The sequence below is a fragment of the Staurois parvus genome, unplaced genomic scaffold (assembly GCF_062004578.1).
Source record: "Staurois parvus isolate SC_StPar_1 unplaced genomic scaffold, SC_StPar_1.0 ptg001150l, whole genome shotgun sequence".
Classification (NCBI taxonomy): domain Eukaryota; kingdom Metazoa; phylum Chordata; class Amphibia; order Anura; family Ranidae; genus Staurois; species Staurois parvus.
Window position 1 is genome coordinate 1,776,209 of NW_028318946.1, and position 20,320 is coordinate 1,796,528.

A 20,320-nucleotide genomic window follows, 5' to 3' on the forward strand; every position below is an offset into this window, starting at 1 on the left:
TCTCTCTCTCGACACCCCTCTCTCTCTCTCTCTCGACACCCCTCTCTCTCTCTCTCTCTCGACACCCCTCTCTCTCTCTCTCTCTCGACACCTCTCTCTCTCTCTCTCTCTCGACACCTCTCTCTCTCTCTCGACACCTCTCTCTCTCTCTCTCGACGCACCTCTCTCTCTCTCGACGCACCTCTCTCTCTCTCTCTCGACACCTCCCTCTCTCTCTCGACACCTCTCTCTCTCGACACCTCTCCCTCTCTCGACACCTCTCTCTCTCTCGACACCCCTCTCTCTCTCTCGACACCTCTCTCCCTCGACATCTCTCTCTCTCTCGACACCTCTCTCTCTCTCGACACCTCTCTCTCTCTCGACACCTCTCTCTCTCTCGACACCTCTCTCTCTCGACACTCCCCTCTCTCTCTCGACACCTCTCTCTCTCGACACCTCTCTCTCTCTCGACACCCCCCCTCTCTCTCGACACCCCCCTCTCTCTCTCTCGACACCTCTCTCTCTCTCGACACCCCTCTCTCTCTCTCTCGACACCCCTCTCTCTCTCTCTCTCTCTCTCGACACCTCTCTCTCTCGACACCTCTCTCTCTCTCGACACCTCTCTCTCTCTCTCGACACCTCTCTCTCTCGACACCTCTCTCTCTCTCCCTCTCGACACCTCTCTCTCTCTCTCTCTCGACACCTCTCTCTCAACACCTCTCTCTCTCTCGACACCTCTCTCTCTCTCGACACCTCTCTCTCGACACCTCTCTCTCTCTCTCTCTCTCGACACCTCTCTCGACACCTCTCTCTCCCTCTTGAAACCTCTCTCTCTCTCTCGACACCTCTCTCTCTCGACACCCCTCTCTCTCTCTCTCGACACCTCTCTCTCTCTCTCTCTCTCGACACCCCCCTCTTTCTCTCTCTCTCGACACCTCTCCCTCTCTCGACACCTCTCCCTCTCTCGACACCTCTCTCTCTCTCGACACCTCTCTCTCTCTCTCTCTCTCTCTCGACACCTCTCTCTCTCTCTCTCTCGACACCTCTCTCTCTCGACACCTCTCTCTCTCGACACCTCTCTCTCTCGACACCTCTCTCTCTCGACACCTCTCTCGACACCCCCCCTCTCTCTCTCTCGACACCTCTCTCTCTCTCTCTCTCTCTCTCTCTCTCGACACCTCTCTCTCTCTCTCGACACCTCTCTCTCTCTCTCTCTCGACACCCCCCCTCTCTCTCTCTCGACACCTCTCTCTCTCTCGACACCCCTCTCTCTCTCTCTCGACACCCCTCTCTCTCTCTCTCGACACCCCTCTCTCTCTCGACACCTCTCTCTCTCTCTCTCGACACCTCTCTCTCTCTCTCTCTCTCGATCGACACCTCTCTCTCTCTCTCTCTCGACGCACCTCTCTCTCTCTCGACGCACCTCTCTCTCTCTCGACGCACCTCTCTCTCTCTCTCTCGACACCTCTCCCTCTCTCTCTCGACACCTCTCTCTCTCGACACCTCTCCCTCTCTCGACACCTCTCTCTCTCTCGACACCCCTCTCTCTCCCTCGACACCTCTCTCCCTCTCTCTCTCGACACCTCTCTCCCTCGACATCTCTCTCTCTCTCGACACCTCTCTCTCTCTCGACACCTCTCTCTCTCTCGACACCTCTCTCTCTCTCGACACCTCTCTCGACACCTCTCTCTCTCGACACTCCCCTCTCTCTCTCGAACACCCCTCTCTCTCTCGACACCTCTCTCTCTCGACGCCTCTCTCTCTCTCGACGCCTCTCTCTCTCTCGACGCCTCTCTCTCTCTCGACGCCTCTCTCACTCTCGACGCCTCTCACTCTCGACGCCTCTCTCTCTCTCGGCGCCTCTCACTCTCGGCGCCTCTCTCACTCTCGGCGCCTCTCTCTCTCTCACTCTCGGCGCCTCTCACTCTCGGCGCCTCTCTCTCTCTCTCTCACTCTCGGCGCCTCTCTCTCTCACTCTTGGCGCCTCTCTCTCTCTCTCACTCTCGGCGCCTCTCTCTCTCACTCTTGGCGCCTCTCTCTCGGCGCCTCGCTCTCTCACTCTTGGCGCCTCTCTCTCTCTCTCTCGGCGCCTCGCTCTCTCGACACCTCTCTCTCTCTCTGTCGACCCCTCTCTCGGCCTCTCTCTCGACCTCGGCTATCCCATCTGACTACGTCTGCTCCAATTCCCACCTGGTACCTGACCTTGGCTTGAACCGACTACCCAGTAAACATCTAAATCCTGGAAGGGCTTGCATACCATGCACAGGCGCCTCCTACCTGCAGACCTATTTCCATGCACCAGCTGTGCTTCTGAGTGGACCACCAACCAGCACTCCTACAGGCGACCTGTGCAACTTTGGGTCTGACTCCCGCTGTCCCACTCTCAGGGGAGTCCAGAACGTAGCCGCAAGGGAAGCCCTCTCTCCATTGGCCTCCATCACCAGGTACGTGATACATACTCACCTTACCCCATGCTCCCCATTTGATCCAAAACCTTGTATAAACTGCATGTTGGATGGTGTGACCATACACAAGTTTGATGACATTCGCCTCCTCGTGATTGGCCATTCCATCCAACATGGAGCTTACACAAGGTTCGACAGTTGGAGGAATAAAGTGACTGGGGAGCATGGGTGGAGGGGAGTATGGGCAGGTTGAGGGTGGACTAGCTATTACGCCAAAGCAACAGAGTCTCTCTAAGTTCAAACAATGACCCAAAAAACACCTTCCGTGAAACAAAGCTCTAACGTGAGCAGCCAATCGCCATCTAAGGAGGACGTCATTAACCTTGCGTAAGCTCCAACACCATCCAACATGGAGCTTACACAAGGTTAGAGAATTGGAAGAATGGAGTAACCGAGGAGCATGGGAATAGGGAAGTATGAGTGGGTTAGTGGTGGACCAAAACTTCCTTCCATGATAAATGCTCTAGCATGAGTGGCCGGTTATCCGTATCACCACGAGAAAGACGTCATCATCTCTTTGAATTCTTAAACCACCAAGGGCTGCAAAGACCCCCCAAAAAAAACCCGTCCATGACAACACTCACATTTTATAAACATAAAACTGGTCTTTATTCGGATCAGAAATATATTTTTCAGTATCGGATCTGGAGATCAGACAGCAGAGCCAAAAAGATGCAAAGGTCCCACCCCAGTCCTTATCAGGAATGAATCTACAGCTAAAACTTTTGTTCCCTTCTTTTTTTTTTTTTCTTTGTGCTGGTTTGGTCACCGGCAACCACGATAAACTTGTAAAGCAGCATGGGAAATCTCTCCAGCCACAGAATCAGAACCAAACAAAATCGTAAAGAAAAAAAAAAAACACAACTTTATCATAAGGCTTAATTTGGTCACAAGACTATAAAAAAGTAGCAGGCACATGTGGAATGTTAAGGCATTCCCGAACACCCAAAAAACGTTTAAAAAAACAAAAAAGAATTCAAAAATATTCCTAAACATCCCCCCTATTAAATAATTACCCCCTGATGGTCATAACAAAATCAAAGAATAACAGACTTATTTTTGATCCTGGCCTAAACACAATTGCATGCAATGGAGGACAACCGTTGAGAAAGGATTGGATTGTTCTATCTTGCCGATCACATCACTTTGAGCGGGAGCCTTGACGCTGTCCTTGATGATTTTTGGGTACCGAGGACCAGGGAGGATAAGAGAAGAGAGCAGAGAAAGGAGACAGCTTGCAGATGAGTGCTTGACGTGTCCCGATTCTGGCCAGGGGGTGCTAGTAATTTGGCATTCAGAGGATTTGCCTGGGCATGCCGTAACCAGTCATTCCGGACTGGGAGGCGCCCTTGTTGGTGCCCATCTGTAGACCGATGACACTTTGCCCTTCTTTTAATTTGTCTTGAGAGAATTCACGTCTGTTCTCCATGGATTTCCTAAAGTGGTAGAAAAAAAATGTATTTAGCTGCGTCATTTTTCACCCACCTTTTGTATGCTTCAGTTACATTTCCCATAAATTTATAACATACATAAAAAATCTAGCAGCAAAAGTGGGAGCCACTCATAATGAACACGGCAGGTGTGCATACCTGGGAATTCAGCATAGGGTTGGTGGGAACCCTTCATAATGGACACGGCAGGTGTGCAGACTAGGAATTCAGCATAGGGTTGGTGGGAACCCTTCAAAATGGACACGGCAGGTGCGCAGACCTGGGAATTCAGCATAGGGTTGGTGGGAACCCTTCATAATGGACACGGCAGGTGTGCAGACCTGGAAATTCAGAATAGGGTTGGTGGGAACCCCTCATAATGGACACGGCAGGTGTGCAGACCTGGGAATTCAGCATAGGGTTGGTAGGAACGCCTCATAATGGACACGGCAGGTGAGCAGACCTGGAAATTCAGCTTAGGGTTGGTGGGAACCCTTCCTAATGGGCAAGGCAGGTGCACAGACCTGGGAATTCAGCATAGGGTTGGTGGGAACCCTTCCTAATGGACAAGGCAGGTGCGCAGACCTGGGAATTCAGCATAGGGTTGGTGGGAACCCTTCATAATGGACAGGGCAGGTGCGCAGACCTGGGACTGCAGCATAGGGTTGGTGGGAACCCTTCATAATGGACACGGCAGGTGCGCAGACCTGGGAATTTAGCATAGGGTTGGTGGGAGCCCCTCCTAATGGACACGGCAGGTGCGCAGACCTGGAAATTCAGCTTAGGGTTGGTGGGAACCCCTCATAATGGACACGGCAGGTGCGCAGACCTGGGAATTCAGCATAGGGTTGGTGGGAACCCCTCATAATGGACACGGCAGGTGCGCAGACCTGGGAATTCAGCATAGGGTTGGTGGGAAACCTTCATAATGGACACGGCAGGTGCGCAGACCTGGGAATGCAGCATAGGGTTGGTGGGAACTCCTCATAATGGACACGGTAGGTGCGCAGACCTGGGAATTCAGCATAGGGTTGGTGGGAACCCCTCATAATGGACACGGCAGGTGCGCAGACCTGGGAATTCAGCATAGGGTTGGTGGGAAACCTTCATAATGGACACGGCAGGTGCGCAGACCTGGGAATGCAGCATAGGGTTGGTGGGAACCCCTCATAATGGACACGGTAGGTGCGCAGACCTGGGAATTCAGCATAGGGTTGGTGGGAACCCCTCATAATGGACACGGCAGGTGCGCAGACCTGGGAATTCAGCATAGGGTTGGTGGGAAACCTTCATAATGGACAGGGCAGGTGCGCAGACCTGGGAATGCAGCATAGGGTTGGTGGGAACCCCTCATAATGGACACGGTAGGTATGCAGACCTGGGAATTCAGCACTAGACATGTTCTGAAATTACTTTTGGACTATATTTTCGTTATTCAGAGATTTGGATGTATCCGAATTTCTGAATCACAATAATTCTACATTTTAAGCAGATGTGCAGATCCAGGAACTCAAATTAGGAATGGTGGGAACCCCTCATAATGGGCACAGCAGGTGTACAGACCTGGGAATTCAGCAAAAGAATGGTGGGAAACTCTCATAATGGGTACAGCAGGAGTGCAGACCTGGGAACTCGGTTCAGGGATCTATAGTCCCCCAAGAGATAGCAGAGGCTACTGGAGACTTTACCTCTGCAGCATGCACCAAACACATAGGGTGTAGAGTTGGTGAGAACTCCTCATAATGGGCAAAGATGTACAGACCTGGGAATAAAGCACAAGGATGATGGTAACCCCTTACAAAGGGAGCAGCAGGTGTACAGACCCGGAAGCACGGTACATGGATGATGGGGAAACCCTCATAATGGGCACAGCAGGTGTACAGAACTGGAAACTTGGCGTATGGTTGGTGGGAACCCCTCATAATGAGCACAGCAGGTATGCAAACCTGGGAACTCAGTTCAGGGATCTATAGTCCCTTTTAGAGATGGAAGAGGCTATTGGGGACTTACCTCTCCAGCACCCACAAAACACTAAAAACTTAAGTCAACTACACCAAGATAAGGTTTTTCAGTCCAATGAGGTTTGAAAACTTCAGTCACATGGTAAAAAAAGTAATAAAAACTTTGATATGAACCCATTTGGTTTTACCTGTGAAAGGGAAGTCTATGGAATAACTTACTTGGGGAACCAGTTGGGATCTCCACTGAAATGTCCGTCGCTCTTTGTAACAGCTAAACTACCCAAGTTCATCAAAGTTCGCTGGACACTGGCCATGTCCTTTCCTGTGAAGTAAATAAATATTTGTTCAGTTTTGGCATTTTTTTTTTTTTTACTTGTTGCGTTTGACTGTCGGGGGAAAAAAATAAAAAGTCTACACTCAATAGGACTACTAAAAAGTGATTTTATGATTTTTCTTTTTAATATATATATTGCCAAACGTATTGGGCTGCCTGCGTTTACTCGCATGTGAACTTTAATGGTGGCATCTCAGTCTTAGTCCATAGGGTTCAATATTGAGTTGGCCCCACCCTTTGCAGCTATAACAGCTTCAACTCTTCTGGGAAGGCCGTCTACAAGGTTTAGGAGGGTGTCTATGGGAAGGTTGGACCATTCTTCCAGAAGCACATTTGTCAGGTCAGGCACTGATGTCGGGGGAGGAGGCCTGGCTCGCAGTCCCTATTCTAATTCATCCCATAGGTGTTCTATGGGGTTGAGGTCAGGACTCTGTGTAGGCCAGTCATGTTCCTCCACCCAAAACTCCGCTCATCCATGTCTTTATGGACCTTGCTTTGTGCACTGGTGGGCAGTCATGATGGAACAGGAAGGGGACATCCCTAAACTCTTCCCACAAAGATGGGAGCATGAAATTGTTCAAAATGTCTTGGTATGCTGACGCCGAAGGCCACCTATCATGGTATCACGCTTAAATCCACTGCAACCCATTCTTTCACAAATGTTTGTAGAAGCAGTCTGCATGCCTAGGGGCTTGATTTATACACATGTGGATGTGAATGGAACACCTGAATCCAATGATTTGGAGGGCTGGCCCAATACCTTTGGCAAGTGTGTGTGTATATGTATATGTGTACGTATGTGTATATATATATATATATATATATATATAAAATTGTGTCTTCTTTGGGTCCCCACGGGGGAGATTTCTCCCTTGCTTTCTTGTTCTGCCCTGTCTCATTGGGTGTCATTGGAACAGAGAGTGTTGGGAAATTTCCCTAGTGGGTACCAAAAATGAAAAGAGGTTCTAAACCTTCCTGGATCATTGCCGTTGATGTTCTCTCACCTCCAGTTGCATGTTATGTTATGATTCTCACCTTCCCACAAGTCAACAGTCTGGAACTGGTCATTAGCTGGTATTCCGTATTTCTCACAGGCCTTCAGGAACTGGGACACCTGCTCCATCTGTTTGAAGGCCATAGCGGAGGCCTGGATTTTGGCAATGGAGCCTGGAGCAAGGGAGTTGATCAGATGACCCAGGATCTGTAGAGGAAGAAGATGGGAACTTGGTCAGGTCCACTGACCTTCTGTACCGGCTAATCCTTTCCTCATATTTGCCGACCTGCAGGCTAACTGTGCTCCTCAAGGTGCAAGGTCACCTATAAATCTTTCTCCTCATTATAAATCTCATCACTGTCCTGCTGTGCTTTTAATGATTATCAAGGTTGGACTTTTGGTCTTCTTATTGGTAATGGGTTAAGTAGACCTATGGATTCTATAAAATCAACCTGTCGTGTACTTTTTGTCTTGCCATTGAATGTACAACTTCTGCACCGTCTGGCATTTCCCCACTCTCCTGTTATCCAATAAGAGACCTTAGTGGCTAAAGATGTGGCAGGTTTGGGCCAAGGCTCCTGGAAGTCGCAGAAGGAAAAGGCCTTGGTTTTGTGGCTAGGTTTTGGAGATTTAGGGCTGCAAATGGGCTGACCTGGGCATACATAGTGGGATAACTAATAATGGTACTAAGTATAGACTTACATTACTGTTAACCTGTGCTTTGCCCAGGCAAAGGAACATCCTCACCTGCTCACCCCAACCCGTATACTCCATTTTATAGACCTCTTCCCTCCTCCATCATGTTGGCCCAGAACATACAGAAATACCTGGTGTTGAGGAAGCATGTAACTTTTTCCCTTTCTTTCATGTTGTAGCCCCGAATATCTGAATGGCCAATCACTACCTCCAACTGCAGTCAAGTGGGTTTGGGGTTAGCCATCAGACCCGTGTAAGCTTCAACTAGACTTGAAAGCAGTAGAAGGTTGGTCAAGTACTAACTATTTCAATTATGACCATAAATATCAGATGATGGTATCCAAATTCAGCCATTTCTCAGCAAATTATGAGGCACCAATGGAGACTACAAGCCAAGTCCAGTGAGAAAGGGGTTAATATGAATTGGGAAGGCCTGTCTGATCTCCTTTTTATCTTGCCACATATAAGTCATGACCTGATGTGTTGAAAAGTGAGCCTTCCCCATTGCTCACCATATCTTAAACATGAATGGTCAAGTTTAAGTACTTGGTGGTTTTTGTAGGTGCAAGAAGCGTTTCACTTGTGAACCTACAAATCTGGCTGCCATTTTGTCTCTGGCAACATTTGAAGCTCACCACAGTATAAAACTTCATCGGCTAATAATTTTCTACCCATAATACCTATTTCACCCTGGAAAAGTAATGGTCCTCCTACTACAATAGTTCCAATGGCCTCCCAACACCAAGACAGTCGACTGATTTATCGCCAATATAGTCTACTTACCACGCCATCCTTCAGCCACTTCTGGAAGCCGGCTTTCCCAGCCTCCTCTGGTTGGCCAACCTGATTGCCGCACTGACCACCAATCCATTGCACCAGGATGATCTCCAGCTCTGGGTCGTACTTTTGGTCAATCTTCATCTGTACTTCTCTGCTCAGTCCATAGGCAGGTCCTTTGTTTGCCATTTTGTAAGTGTTTAGTGGTTGGGGTCTCTGCGAGAAAACAAACATAAAGCACCTATTACTGGAAGGATATTTAGAGTTAGATGACTGCATAACAGAAGGGTTTCCTTAAGAAACAAACCAGCCATGCAAATGTCCTCGTTTTAATAAATTTTATTTTTTTTACTTAAAAAAAAAAAAGTACAAAAGAAATTCTGCCCTTGAGCTCCCCCATACATTCAAAACCCCAGAAAAAGGAGTGGAGTGGAGTCATTTTGGTCCTGAGACGGTATTGTCTGATAGGCCTTCAAGGAAGCCTCTATGTTGGTGGCACTCAAGGGTCAGAAGACTTCGGGTCCAAAGTATGTTTTACTAATACTCCTAAAGATGCCCCTTCTTATGTTTTGAGCTCCCCCATATTGCCTAATGCCTTGGCACTGATCACATGACTCTAGCACATATAGGCACCGCTATTTTATTCTGGGGTGTTCTCCAGGACAGTGTAGTCCAGGACAGTATAATGTCAACCTCGGGCAGTAAAGTGCCAGATTTAGGGTGGTATTGTGTCAGTTTAGGACAGCATAGTGGCAGGTCAGGGTAGTATAGTTGCAGGTTAGGGTTGGCTTTGGCCTTGGGGGGCAGGTGGGGGGGGGGGCATTTAAAAGTCAAGGGACATGCCGACTTCAGGTGCGACCAGCACCCCTCCTAGATCTGGCCATGTTGTGCGGCAGTAAAGCCGGAGTATGTAATGAACAGACATGGCTGCTCTCATCTACACATATAACAACATAGCGTCTTCCCTAACCTATTTAAAGTCCATAACCTCTTTGACCTTTTTTGAAGCTTCAACTCTGAGGGACCCGGAAACCGGGCGCCCACAGGAACTTCCTTGCCACGTCCTGTTTAGAGGAAGTGGGTATTCTCAGACACTGAACAACGGGCCTGGGTGTCCCAAGGGTATGCCTGTGCTCTACTTACCCCTTCAGCCACAAACCGTTCCCACACTCATCTACTGTATATAAAAATAGAGAAGAACATTTTTTTTTTTCTTTTCATCAGTGCTGCTGATCTCCTGCAGCCTCTCTGCAGACATTTCCTGTCTACATGCCCTTCAGCGATGGCTGTATGGTATTTCTCCTGACGGTGACACCAGTGGATCATGCCTGTGCAATGTGTGTTGTAAATGGCCAATGGTAGTACCATTGGAAGCCTGGGTGACCGCTGTGATTAGCTGTGACAGTGGTCCATGATTGGAAGTCAGTCCCACTGGCCATCATCCTTACTAGAGAAATGTGTGTTTGAAACAGAAGCCAATGCAACAGGGTGACAACCCAGGAGCATAGTTGGGAGACGATGACAAAGTGTTGTCACCCTATAAGAGGAAGCGCCTGAACAAGGTGGAATCACAAGGGATTATTTTAATGAAAGTTGCAGATTTTAAAAATTTATAAGATGTGTATGTATGTGTGTATGTGTGTGTGTATATATATATATATATATATATATATTACACTTTTTTTTTTTTTTAAAGATTTTAACAGGTTGTAATAAAATATATATATATATATATATATATATATATATATATATATATATATATATATATATATATATTTATATTTTGTTTATTACAACCTGTTAAAATCTTAAAAAAAAAAAATGTGTAGCATATATGTGTAAAATATATATATATATATATATATATATATATATATTTTAACAGGTTGTAATTATATATATATATATATATATATATATATTTATTTTTTTATTTTTTTTTAACAGGTTGTAATAAAAAAAATATATATATATATATATATATATATATATATATATATATATATATATATATATTACATTACACATTTTTTATTTTTTTTTAAGATTTTAATAAAAAAAATATATAATATTATTTTTTTTTTTTTTTTTATTACAACCTGTTAAAATCTTAAAATATATATATAACTATTTTTTATTTTTAAGATTTTAAATGGATTTGTCTACTTTTAATTCTCTAAATATTCTAACTGGCCCTTTAAGCATTGCGTGTGTTGCTGCATAATGACGGTATATAGATTGTGGAGCAGATGTTGCACTTTTTTTTTTTTTTTTCCGACATCCCACAAACAAAGAAGTTTTTCCGAAAACGGCCCCCGGGGTACATTTGTCGCTAGGACGCGAGGCGCGGATTGTGTGATATTTCTTGTGTTAGCACAGCTGCTGAGGGACGCTCCCCGGACTACATGCTGGGGAACAGGGAGGGACATTGTGACCACAGAGATGGGGGGGGGGGGACACTGCCCTATTCTTCCTCTGGTAGTATCCAATGAATGCATGTTTTTCATATTTTCATTTAATTGTAACATTTCTACTTCTTTCTTTTTTTTTCTTTATTATTATTTATTTAAATAATTTCTAATTTTCTATTAATTTTTTTTGCTCATCACACTTTCTTGCTTTCACATTTTTATTACAAATATATAAAAATGTAGATCCCTAATGTTGTAAAGCGCCGCATAAACTATTGGCGCTGTATAAACCCTGTATAATAATAATAATAGGCATTATTCTTATCGAACATTGCAGCCCCCCTGCTATATAAATTCTGAATAATAATAATAGGCATTCTTATTGAATATTGCAAGCAACCCCCCCCCCCCCCGGATTTTATTGCTGTGTCCCCGCTGGAGACTGGAGAGATTCACTCTCTGCTCTGGTGACCATTCATGACAAAACCCAAAATTTTACAGTTGTCACCAAAACAGGAGTAAAGAGGAAATCTTCCAATGGGGGACATCTGTCCTTTTGTGTTCCTATTTCCCTCACTTTTTTTGGATGGTCTTGCTCACTTCCTGTTGTGTCACCAAAACAGGAAGTGAGGGGAATTTCCCCAATGGGGACACAGACAGCAGAAAGAAATCGGACCGTCCTTTTTATTTTATCTTTGCCTTATTCAACTCTAAAACAAAAAAAGGTTTGGCTTTAGATATGTTTGTAGTTTTTAAAAAGATTTCTAGTGACAAATAATGAGTAATTGTTGTACACGATATGACCTCCGTATTACAGAAAAGGGATTGGAGGGTTGTCAGAGTTCAATAATAGATTCTCCATCTGTATATACTCCACATCCTTTCCGCATTATCCGCTGAGCTCACCACTTCCTCTAATGTTCTCTGTTACAGAAACTCCACACGTAGCATAAACCTCCATGAAGTCATTCTAAACTCCGACAACAACAGGTAAGAGGCAGCCATGTCTATTCCCAACATCCCTTGTTTGAAGCACTGTATGATCTGTGGCTGAGCGCCTAATGGCCACAATATTGTCACATGGGAGATGAGAAGGGGCGTTTCCTGCTATGAGCGCCCAATAACCACACCCAACATAACTTGGTCAACACCCAAGACATGGTAGCCCAATGGCCAGGGCATGTGAGCCCGGTGGCAGCGTCCAAGGCACGGGAGCCCGTTGGCGGCATCCAAGACACGGGAGCCTGGTGGGGGCGGCGGCCAAGGCTTGGGAGCCCAGTTGCAATGGCTGAGGCATTGGAGCCCAATGGCCACACCTAACACAACTTACTCATCACCAACACATGGGATATGAGAAGGTGTGTCTTGCCCTAGGTACCTAATAGTCACATACAAGGCCAAGGCTTGCGAGCCCAGCAGCGATGGCTGAGGCATTGGAGCCCTATGGCCACACCCAACACAACTTACTCATCACAAACACATGGGATATGAGAATGTGTCTTGCTCTAGTTGCCTAATAGTCACATCCAAGGCACGGGAGCCCGGCGGTGGCAGCGGCCAAGGCACGGGAGCCCAGTGGCCAAGGCTCGGGAGCCCAGTGGCAGTGGCTGAGGCAATGGAGCCCAATGGCCACAACCAACACAACTTACTCATCGCCAACACATGGGATATGAGAAGGTGTGTCTTGCCCTAGGTGCCTAATAGTCATATCCAAGGCCAAGGGTCGGGAGCCCAGCAGCGATGGCTGAGGCATTGGAGACCAATGGCCACATCCAACACAACATAGTCATCGCCAACACATGGGATACAAAAAGGTGTGTCGTGCCCTAGGTGCCTAATAGTCACATCCAAGGCCAAGGCTCGGGAGCCCAGCAGCAATGGCTGAGGCATTGGAGCCCAAAGGACACTCCCAACACAACTTGCTCATTGCCAACACATAGGATATGAGAAGGTGTGTCGTGCCCTAGGTGCCTAATAGTCACACCCAAGGCCAAGACTCGGAAGCCCAGCAACGATGGCTGAGGCATCGGAGCCCAATGGCCACACCCAACACAACATAGTCATCGCCAACACATGGGATACGAGAAGGTGTGTCTTGCCCTAGGTGCCTAATAGTCACATCCAAGGCCAAGACTCGGGAGCCCAGCAGCGATGGCTGAGGCATTGAAGTCCAATGGCCACACCCAACACAAATTAGCCATCACATACACAAGGGAGATGAGAAGGTGTGTCTTGCCATGAGTGACTAATAGCCACAGCCAGACTTTTTGTCATAGGAGATCTGAAAAGGGGTGTCTTGGCCTGAGAGCTTAATGGTGGCACCCAAAGTGTGGGAGCACAATGGCCACACCCAATATTGAACTGTCAATACCAACACATGAGAGCTGAGAAGGCGTGTCTTGCCCAAGCCACCTAATAGCCACACCCAAACTCTTGTCACATGGGAAGGCGTGTCTTTCCCTATGCACTCACCGACTTTCAGAAAGTCAGTATTTGCTTAAGGTTCTTTTCTGGCCTTCTAGAAGCAGATTTGGGCATCAGAAGACCACCGTAAAAAAAAAATCGGAGCTTGCTACAATAAATAAAAAAAAAAAAAATTACTATAAAACGATTGTAATGTCGGTTAAATCTTTGTCTGCACAGCCAGTCTTGCTTCTGTTGGCGTGCCCCATACCACAGGATCGCTCTATACTGAAGGCGGTGACACCATATTCTAAAGCTGGAATTTTTTTGTGTGACTGCCCTGCCCCCGATGTAGACCCTACACCGATGCATGTGATAGGCATTGTATATCTAGAGAGGGATACAGGCCATTACATGCAGAAAAGGGTAAAATCATTTTAGGAATTCAAAAAAAAAAAGTAGATTGTATGGATTAAGTGAAAGTTTACTTTGGCACGATGTTCCCCTTTTTAGTGCCCCTTTAAAGGGAAAGTACAGCGTGAGCTGAGGTTGTGTGTGTGTTTGTTTTTTTTTTGGGGGGGGGGTTCTTGTTTGTCTTTTTTGAGGGGGGGTTTTCTTGTTTTTTTCTGTGGTTTTTTTTGTTTTTTTTTTGTTTTTGTTTTGTTTTTTTTTTTCGTTTTTTTTTTCATACCAAAAATACAAGCCTGCGTGAATACATCTCCAACATATCAAAATAAACAGCAATGTTCAAAAAAGTGTCACCTTCCTATCCTAAAATGCCACCCTTGAACACTAGTTTGCTTTTCCTAGGCCGAGATGATGATGTCATTGGTCTGCTGCAGGCAGGAGGGGAGAATTTCCTCAGTCTCTTCTCCCCCCAGACTGTCAATTGTAACTTTTGTAGCCAGTCGCAAAGGTGAGAGGCTGCAGCAGGGGCTGATCTATGTCAGAAATTTGTGAACTCAGCCAAGAACTGCACAGGATTTGGGCCTCATGCACGGTGGATATTTTTAATGCTGTTCTTCAGAGCATCTGATTTTTTTTTTATATAATTTTTATTTTTTAGGTTTTTTTAGAATTCTTTTTTATAATTCTTGTTTTATAATTATTGTTTTATAATTCTTGTTTTATAATTTTTTTGTTTTATAATTTTGTTTTATAATTATTTTATAATTCTTGTTTTATAATTTTTTTTTTTATAATTCTTGTTTTATAATTTTTTTTATAATTATTTTATAATTCTTGTTTTATAATTTTGTTTTTATAATTTTTTGTTTTATAATTTTGTTTTATAATTTCTTTTTTATAATTGTTTTATAATTCTTGTTTTATAATTTTTTTAATTTTTTTTTGTGTGCCTCCTAAGCACCTCTGCATGTTAGCCCGTGTGTCCCTGCACGCATAGGAGTTCAGAGGTGGGGGTGTTTAGTGGCAGAAAGAAAACCCCCACTGGCAGCATATCCAGGAGCAGCAGAGTTTTGGCATGTAGTGCATTTTAGGCTCTAATTTATTTGATTGGCCAGAAGAATAATTTGTTCTTGTGCATGTAGCACTTGAAAGGTAATTCATTTTAATGGCCAAAATAAATAATTTTTCTGGCCAATGAAGTGAATTAATGCCCAAGCATTTGCCGCGCCTACACACGCTACACTCATTTTTATAAGCGTCACAATTTTTTTTTTTACAAGAAACTGACAGGAGGAAAGGCATCTAGCAGTGTGCATGAGTCTTATTTCTAAGCCAGCGTGATGATGCCTGAACAAAGATGGCGCCGCCCTTCTGGAGAGAAAGTAGAAGCAGCCATTGTTGGGGGGGATACAGCAATCTCTGTGATTATGATGAACCTGCGTGTACTTTAACAAGAGAAAATCTGGTGACAGGTCCACTTTAACACACCTTAATAAATGGATTTAGGCCGATTGGCATTCACATTCATGGAAAAAAATGAAAAAAATCTCTAAAAGGACAAAGCATTCCCTTTAACAATGGAGGCAATGTTGTATTTGTAGCCATTCATCACCTGGCTGGTCAGCTCCGTACAATGGGGCGGGTGTGTCCCCGCGGTCCTAGCCAGTAACGTTGGCACGGGTTGGGTAATCAGTTCCTCTGTATGTTCTTTGGGCATGGCCGTGTTTGCCAAGGACAGGAGCGATGGGCCGGTTCACACCCCGGTGAGTGTGTGCGGACACAGGGGAGGGGAGCCGCTACCAAGCGGATCTCACACGCCTTTGTCTAATCTTCGGGTGGAGTCCTGTTTGGTAAGGTGGAGATTTTTATTTTTTTTTTAGTTATTGATTTTCTATTCCAAGGAAGGCCCATGTCTAGGTAGGAAGCAAGACTAAAGCCAAATCCTTGTTCTTTTTTTTTTTTTGTTTTTTGTTTTTGTTTTTTTTATATTGATTTTTTTTATCCCAAGGAAGGCATTGGTCATATCTATTTTAGGAAGCAAGACTAAAGCCAAATCCTTGTTCGTTTTTTTTTTTTTCTTTTTGTTTTTTTTATATTGATTTTTGATCCCAAGGAAGGCATTGGCCATATCTATTTTAGGAAACGAGTAAAACCAGATCCTCCTTCCTTCTTTTTTTTTTCTTTTTAATATTTATTTTCTATCCCAAGGCAGGCATTGGCCATGTCTGTTTTTTTTTAGGAAGAAAGACTAAAGCCAAATCACTATTATTATTATATTTTTTTTTTTCTATCCCAAGGAAGGCATTGGCCATGTCTAGTTAAGAAGCAAGACTAAAGCCAACCCCCTCCCCCCCCCCCTTTTTTTTTATTTTTCTAACATTGATTTTTTTTTGGCACTGGCCATGTCTGTTTTTTTGGTTTTTTTAGGAAGACTAAAGCTAAATCATTATTTTTTTTATTATTATTTATTTTTAATATGGATTTTCTATCCTAAGAAAGGCATTGGCCATGTCTAGTTGGAAGCAAGACTAAAGCCAACCCCCGATCCCCCTTTTTTTTTTTTCTTTTTTTAACATTGATATTTTTTTGGCACTGGCCATGTCTGTTTTTTTGTTTTTTTTAGGAAGACTAAAGCTAAATCATTATTTTTTTTTATTATTATTTATTTTTAATATGGATTTTCTATCCTAAGAAAGGCATTGGCCATGTCTAGTTGGAAGCAAGACTAAAGCCAACCCCCGATCCCCCTTTTTTTTTTTTTTTTTTTCTTTTTTTAACATTGATTTTTTTGGCACTGGCCATGTCTGGGTATCTTTTTTTTTTTTTTTTTTTTTGGGTTTTTTAGGAAGAAAGACTAAAGCTAAATCATAATTTTTTTTATTATTATTATTTGTTTTTAATATGGATTTTCTGTCCTAAGAAAGGCATTGGCCATGTCTAGTTGGGAAGCAAGACTAAAGCCACCCCCCCCTTTTTTTTATTTATTTATTTTTTAATATGGATTTTCTTGCCCAAGGAAGGCATTGGCCATGTCTATTTTAGGAAACGAGTAAAACCAGATCCTCCTTCCTTCTTCTTTTTTTTTTTTCTTTTTAATATTTATTTTCTATCCCAAGGCAGGCATTGGCCACGTCTGTTTTTTTTTAGGAAGAAAGACTAAAGCCAAATCACTATTATTATTATATTTTTTTTTTCTATCCCAAGGAAGGCATTGGCCATGTCTAGTTAAGAAGCAAGACTAAAGCCAACCCCCTCCCCCCCCCCCTTTTATTTTTATTTTTCTAACATTGATTTTTTTTTTGGCACTGGCCATGTCTGTTTTTTTGTTTTTTTTAGGAAGACTAAAGCTAAATCATTATTTTTTTTTATTATTATTTATTTTTAATATGGATTTTCTATCCTAAGAAAGGCATTGGCCATGTCTAGTTGGAAGCAAGACTAAAGCCAACCCCCGATCCCCCTTTTTTTTTTTTTTTTTTCTTCTTTTTTTAACATTGATTTTTTTGGCACTGGCCATGTCTGGGTATCTTTTTTTTTTTTTGTTTTTTGTTGGGTTTTTTAGGAAGAAAGACTAAAGCTAAATCATTATTTTTTTTATTATTATTATTTGTTTTTAATATGGATTTTCTGTCCTAAGAAAGGCATTGGCCATGTCTAGTTGGGAAGCAAGACTAAAGCCAACCCCCCCCCCCCCTTTTTTTTATTTATTTATTTTTTAATATGGATTTTCTTGCCCAAGGAAGGCATTGGCCATGTCTATTTTAGGAAGCAAGACTAAAGCCAAATTCTTTTTTATTTTTTTTTTAGCTATTTTCTATCCCAAGGAAGGCATTGGCCATGTCTAGTTAGGAAGCAAGGGGGGTATCCTATACCTACATACATTTGCTAGTAGGTGCCCCTTGTTTCCATCTAAAAAAAAATTGGGAGGTATTCAGGCATTCTAACCCTTTCATACTCCTTCCAAAAAAAATAAACAATTTGGCTTCAGAAGTTTTTAATCTTGTATTTTACCTTTCCTGGTTCCTCCCTCCCCCGCCATCGACATGCTAATTTTATTTTTAAATATAACTTTCCTGGTGTGTGTGTTTTTTTTTTTGTATTTTATTTTATTATTTTTTTTTTATGACGTACCTTATTTTAGACCCAGTGATGTCATCACCGGGTCTCTGTACTTCTCTATGCAACGCAGCCAGATCATGGCTGTTGGGAGGAGCCAGCAGGGTGCTGTACATGGCTTCCTGAAAACACAGCACCCTGCCTCAGTACTTCTCTTAAAATCCTTCAACCCTGACGCAAGCAGTGGGAGGAGTTATGCAAATATCAAGACGCCTTCATGGGTGGGTGTCGGTCTGGAGAAGTGGGCGTTTTCTAGGCACGCTAGGACACGCCCACAAAAGAGGCTGAGCCTCCTTGATTGACAGAATTGGAATCCGGTAAATGAAAGGGGCGGGTCAGGAACTGTCAGGCTGGGGAGGAAAGAGCTAGATGATGATGATGGGCGTCCTCCAGCCAGGAAATGAGGCAGGGCTCTATCTGACTGGCTGCGGCTTCTAATGCACATGGTGAGGAGCTCGCCGTGTGCAGTGAAATCAGAGTAAGCTGTTTCAATCCAGGAGAGGAACCAGTACAACCAGGGGCAGACTAACAACTCATGGGGCCCCCTGGGCAATAGGGGATCATGGGGCCCCTGTGTCCATGCCTACACTCAAACCCCACTCAAAAAAGCCTATGAAAGGTACCAGGGGCATCTCATGGGGCCCCCTACTGACACTGGGCCCTCAGGCAATGCCCGAGTTCCCAAATCGTCAGTCCGCCCCTTGTACAACTGAAGGGGAGACTGAAGCAGAGGCGGACTGACAACTCATGGGGCCCACCAGGCAATAGGAAATCATGGGGCCCCTGTGTCCTCGCCCACACTCAAACCACACCCAAAAAAGCCTATGAAAGGTACCAGGGGCATCTCATGGGGCCCCTTCTGACACTGGGACCTCAGGCAATGCCCGAGTTCCCGAATGGTCAGTCCGCCCCTTGTACAACTGAAGGGGAGACTGAAGCAGAGGCGGACTGACAACTCATGGGGCCCACCAGGCAATAGGAAATCATGGGGCCCCTGTGTCCTTGCCCACACTCAAATCACACCCCAAAAAAGCCTATGAAAGGTACCAGGGGCATCTCATGGGGCCCCTTCTGACACTGGGACCTCAGGCAATGCCCGAGTTCCCGAATGGTCAGTCCGCCCCTTGTACAACTGAAGGGGAGACTGAAGCAGAGGCGGACTGACAACTCATGGGGCCCACCAGGCAATAGGAAATCATGGGGCCCCTGTGTCCTTGCCCACACTCAAATCACACCCCAAAAAAGCCTATGAAAGGTACCAGGGGCATCTCATGGGGCATCTCATGGGGGATCTCATGGGGGATCTCATACTGACCCCACCCCGGGCCCTGGGGCAGGGCCCGAGTGGCTAAATGGTCAGTCTGCCCCTGGACTGAAGACCTATTTCGTATGGAAGCTGAGACCTCTCAGACGCGTTTTGTCATCACAACATTACTGAGATCCATTTCGCCGCCGTGTACATGTGCCCAGATTTGCATCTTGGCTCATTTTCGGTACTTTGCTGTGGTCGGTGGGCACGCGCGGTCACGTCACGAACAGAAGTTTCCTTGTAGGATTCAGACAAGCGCGGACGGGATGCAGCCCTTTTGTCTTAGCAACCGCCTGGCTGCTTATGGCCTGTACATGACGAGATCTTGGCTGATTTCCGGACGAGCGGTGGAAAAGTACTGAGACGGCTCATTGCGGGGACCTTGGCTCTGACTCGGCTGTGTTTGTTTTGCAGTTAAGAAACAGAAGTTGGTATGTGAGCGAGATGAGGACTTTCAAAGAAAACTTCACCAGTAAATGCTTTAAGGTTTTCTTAAAGAGGAAAGATGGTCCTTTTTTGACACGGTAAAAAAAAAAAAACCACGGGTCAAAGTGAACCTGTCCTCTTGTCTAGTCAGTGATGCAACATTTTGTGCTTTAATGCCTCTTCCCCGGCATACACAGTCAAAAGTCTGTGAATATCTGGCCATCCAACCTATGAGTTTGTTGGACATATCATTCCAAGGCCATGGCCATAGTATGGAATTGCCCCCTTTTAGTAGCTATATTGACCTCCATTCTTCTTGGAAGGCCTTCCACAAGATTTTGGAGTGTGTCTGGTGGAATTTACGCCCATTAACTCAAAAAAACATACTGCATGTGAGGGCAGAATTCTAGTTCATCCTTTAAAGTGTTCAGTAGGGTTTCTTCACACCAAACTGGCCACCATTTTATGAGGGCAGGTGCTGATGTTGGATGAGAAGACCTGGCTCACAATTGGGGTTTCAGTTCATTGCGGAGGTGTTCAGTAGGGTTGAGGTCAGGACTCTGTGCGGGACACTTGAGTTTCTTCACATCATGTTGCTGAAACCATGT

The 20,320-nt window shown here is 44.8% G+C and overlaps 1 protein-coding gene across 1 annotated transcript in view; it reads right to left on the reverse strand.

The window, feature by feature from the left end:
- Window positions 1-3,029: 3,029 nt before the first annotated feature.
- LOC149439185 (transgelin-2-like) overlaps window positions 3,030-20,320 on the reverse strand; it is a 64,696-nt gene continuing 47,405 nt past the window's right edge. Inside the window, exons 2-5 of the mRNA XM_089659379.1 lie at window positions 8,643-8,852; window positions 7,205-7,370; window positions 6,055-6,157; window positions 3,030-3,880 (exon numbers count right to left, since the gene is read on the reverse strand). Of these exons, the coding sequence (XP_089515505.1) occupies window positions 3,739-3,880; window positions 6,055-6,157; window positions 7,205-7,370; window positions 8,643-8,825 (594 nt within the window). The 5' untranslated portion in view covers window positions 8,826-8,852 and the 3' untranslated portion in view covers window positions 3,030-3,738. The remainder of the gene's footprint in view (window positions 3,881-6,054; window positions 6,158-7,204; window positions 7,371-8,642; window positions 8,853-20,320) is intronic.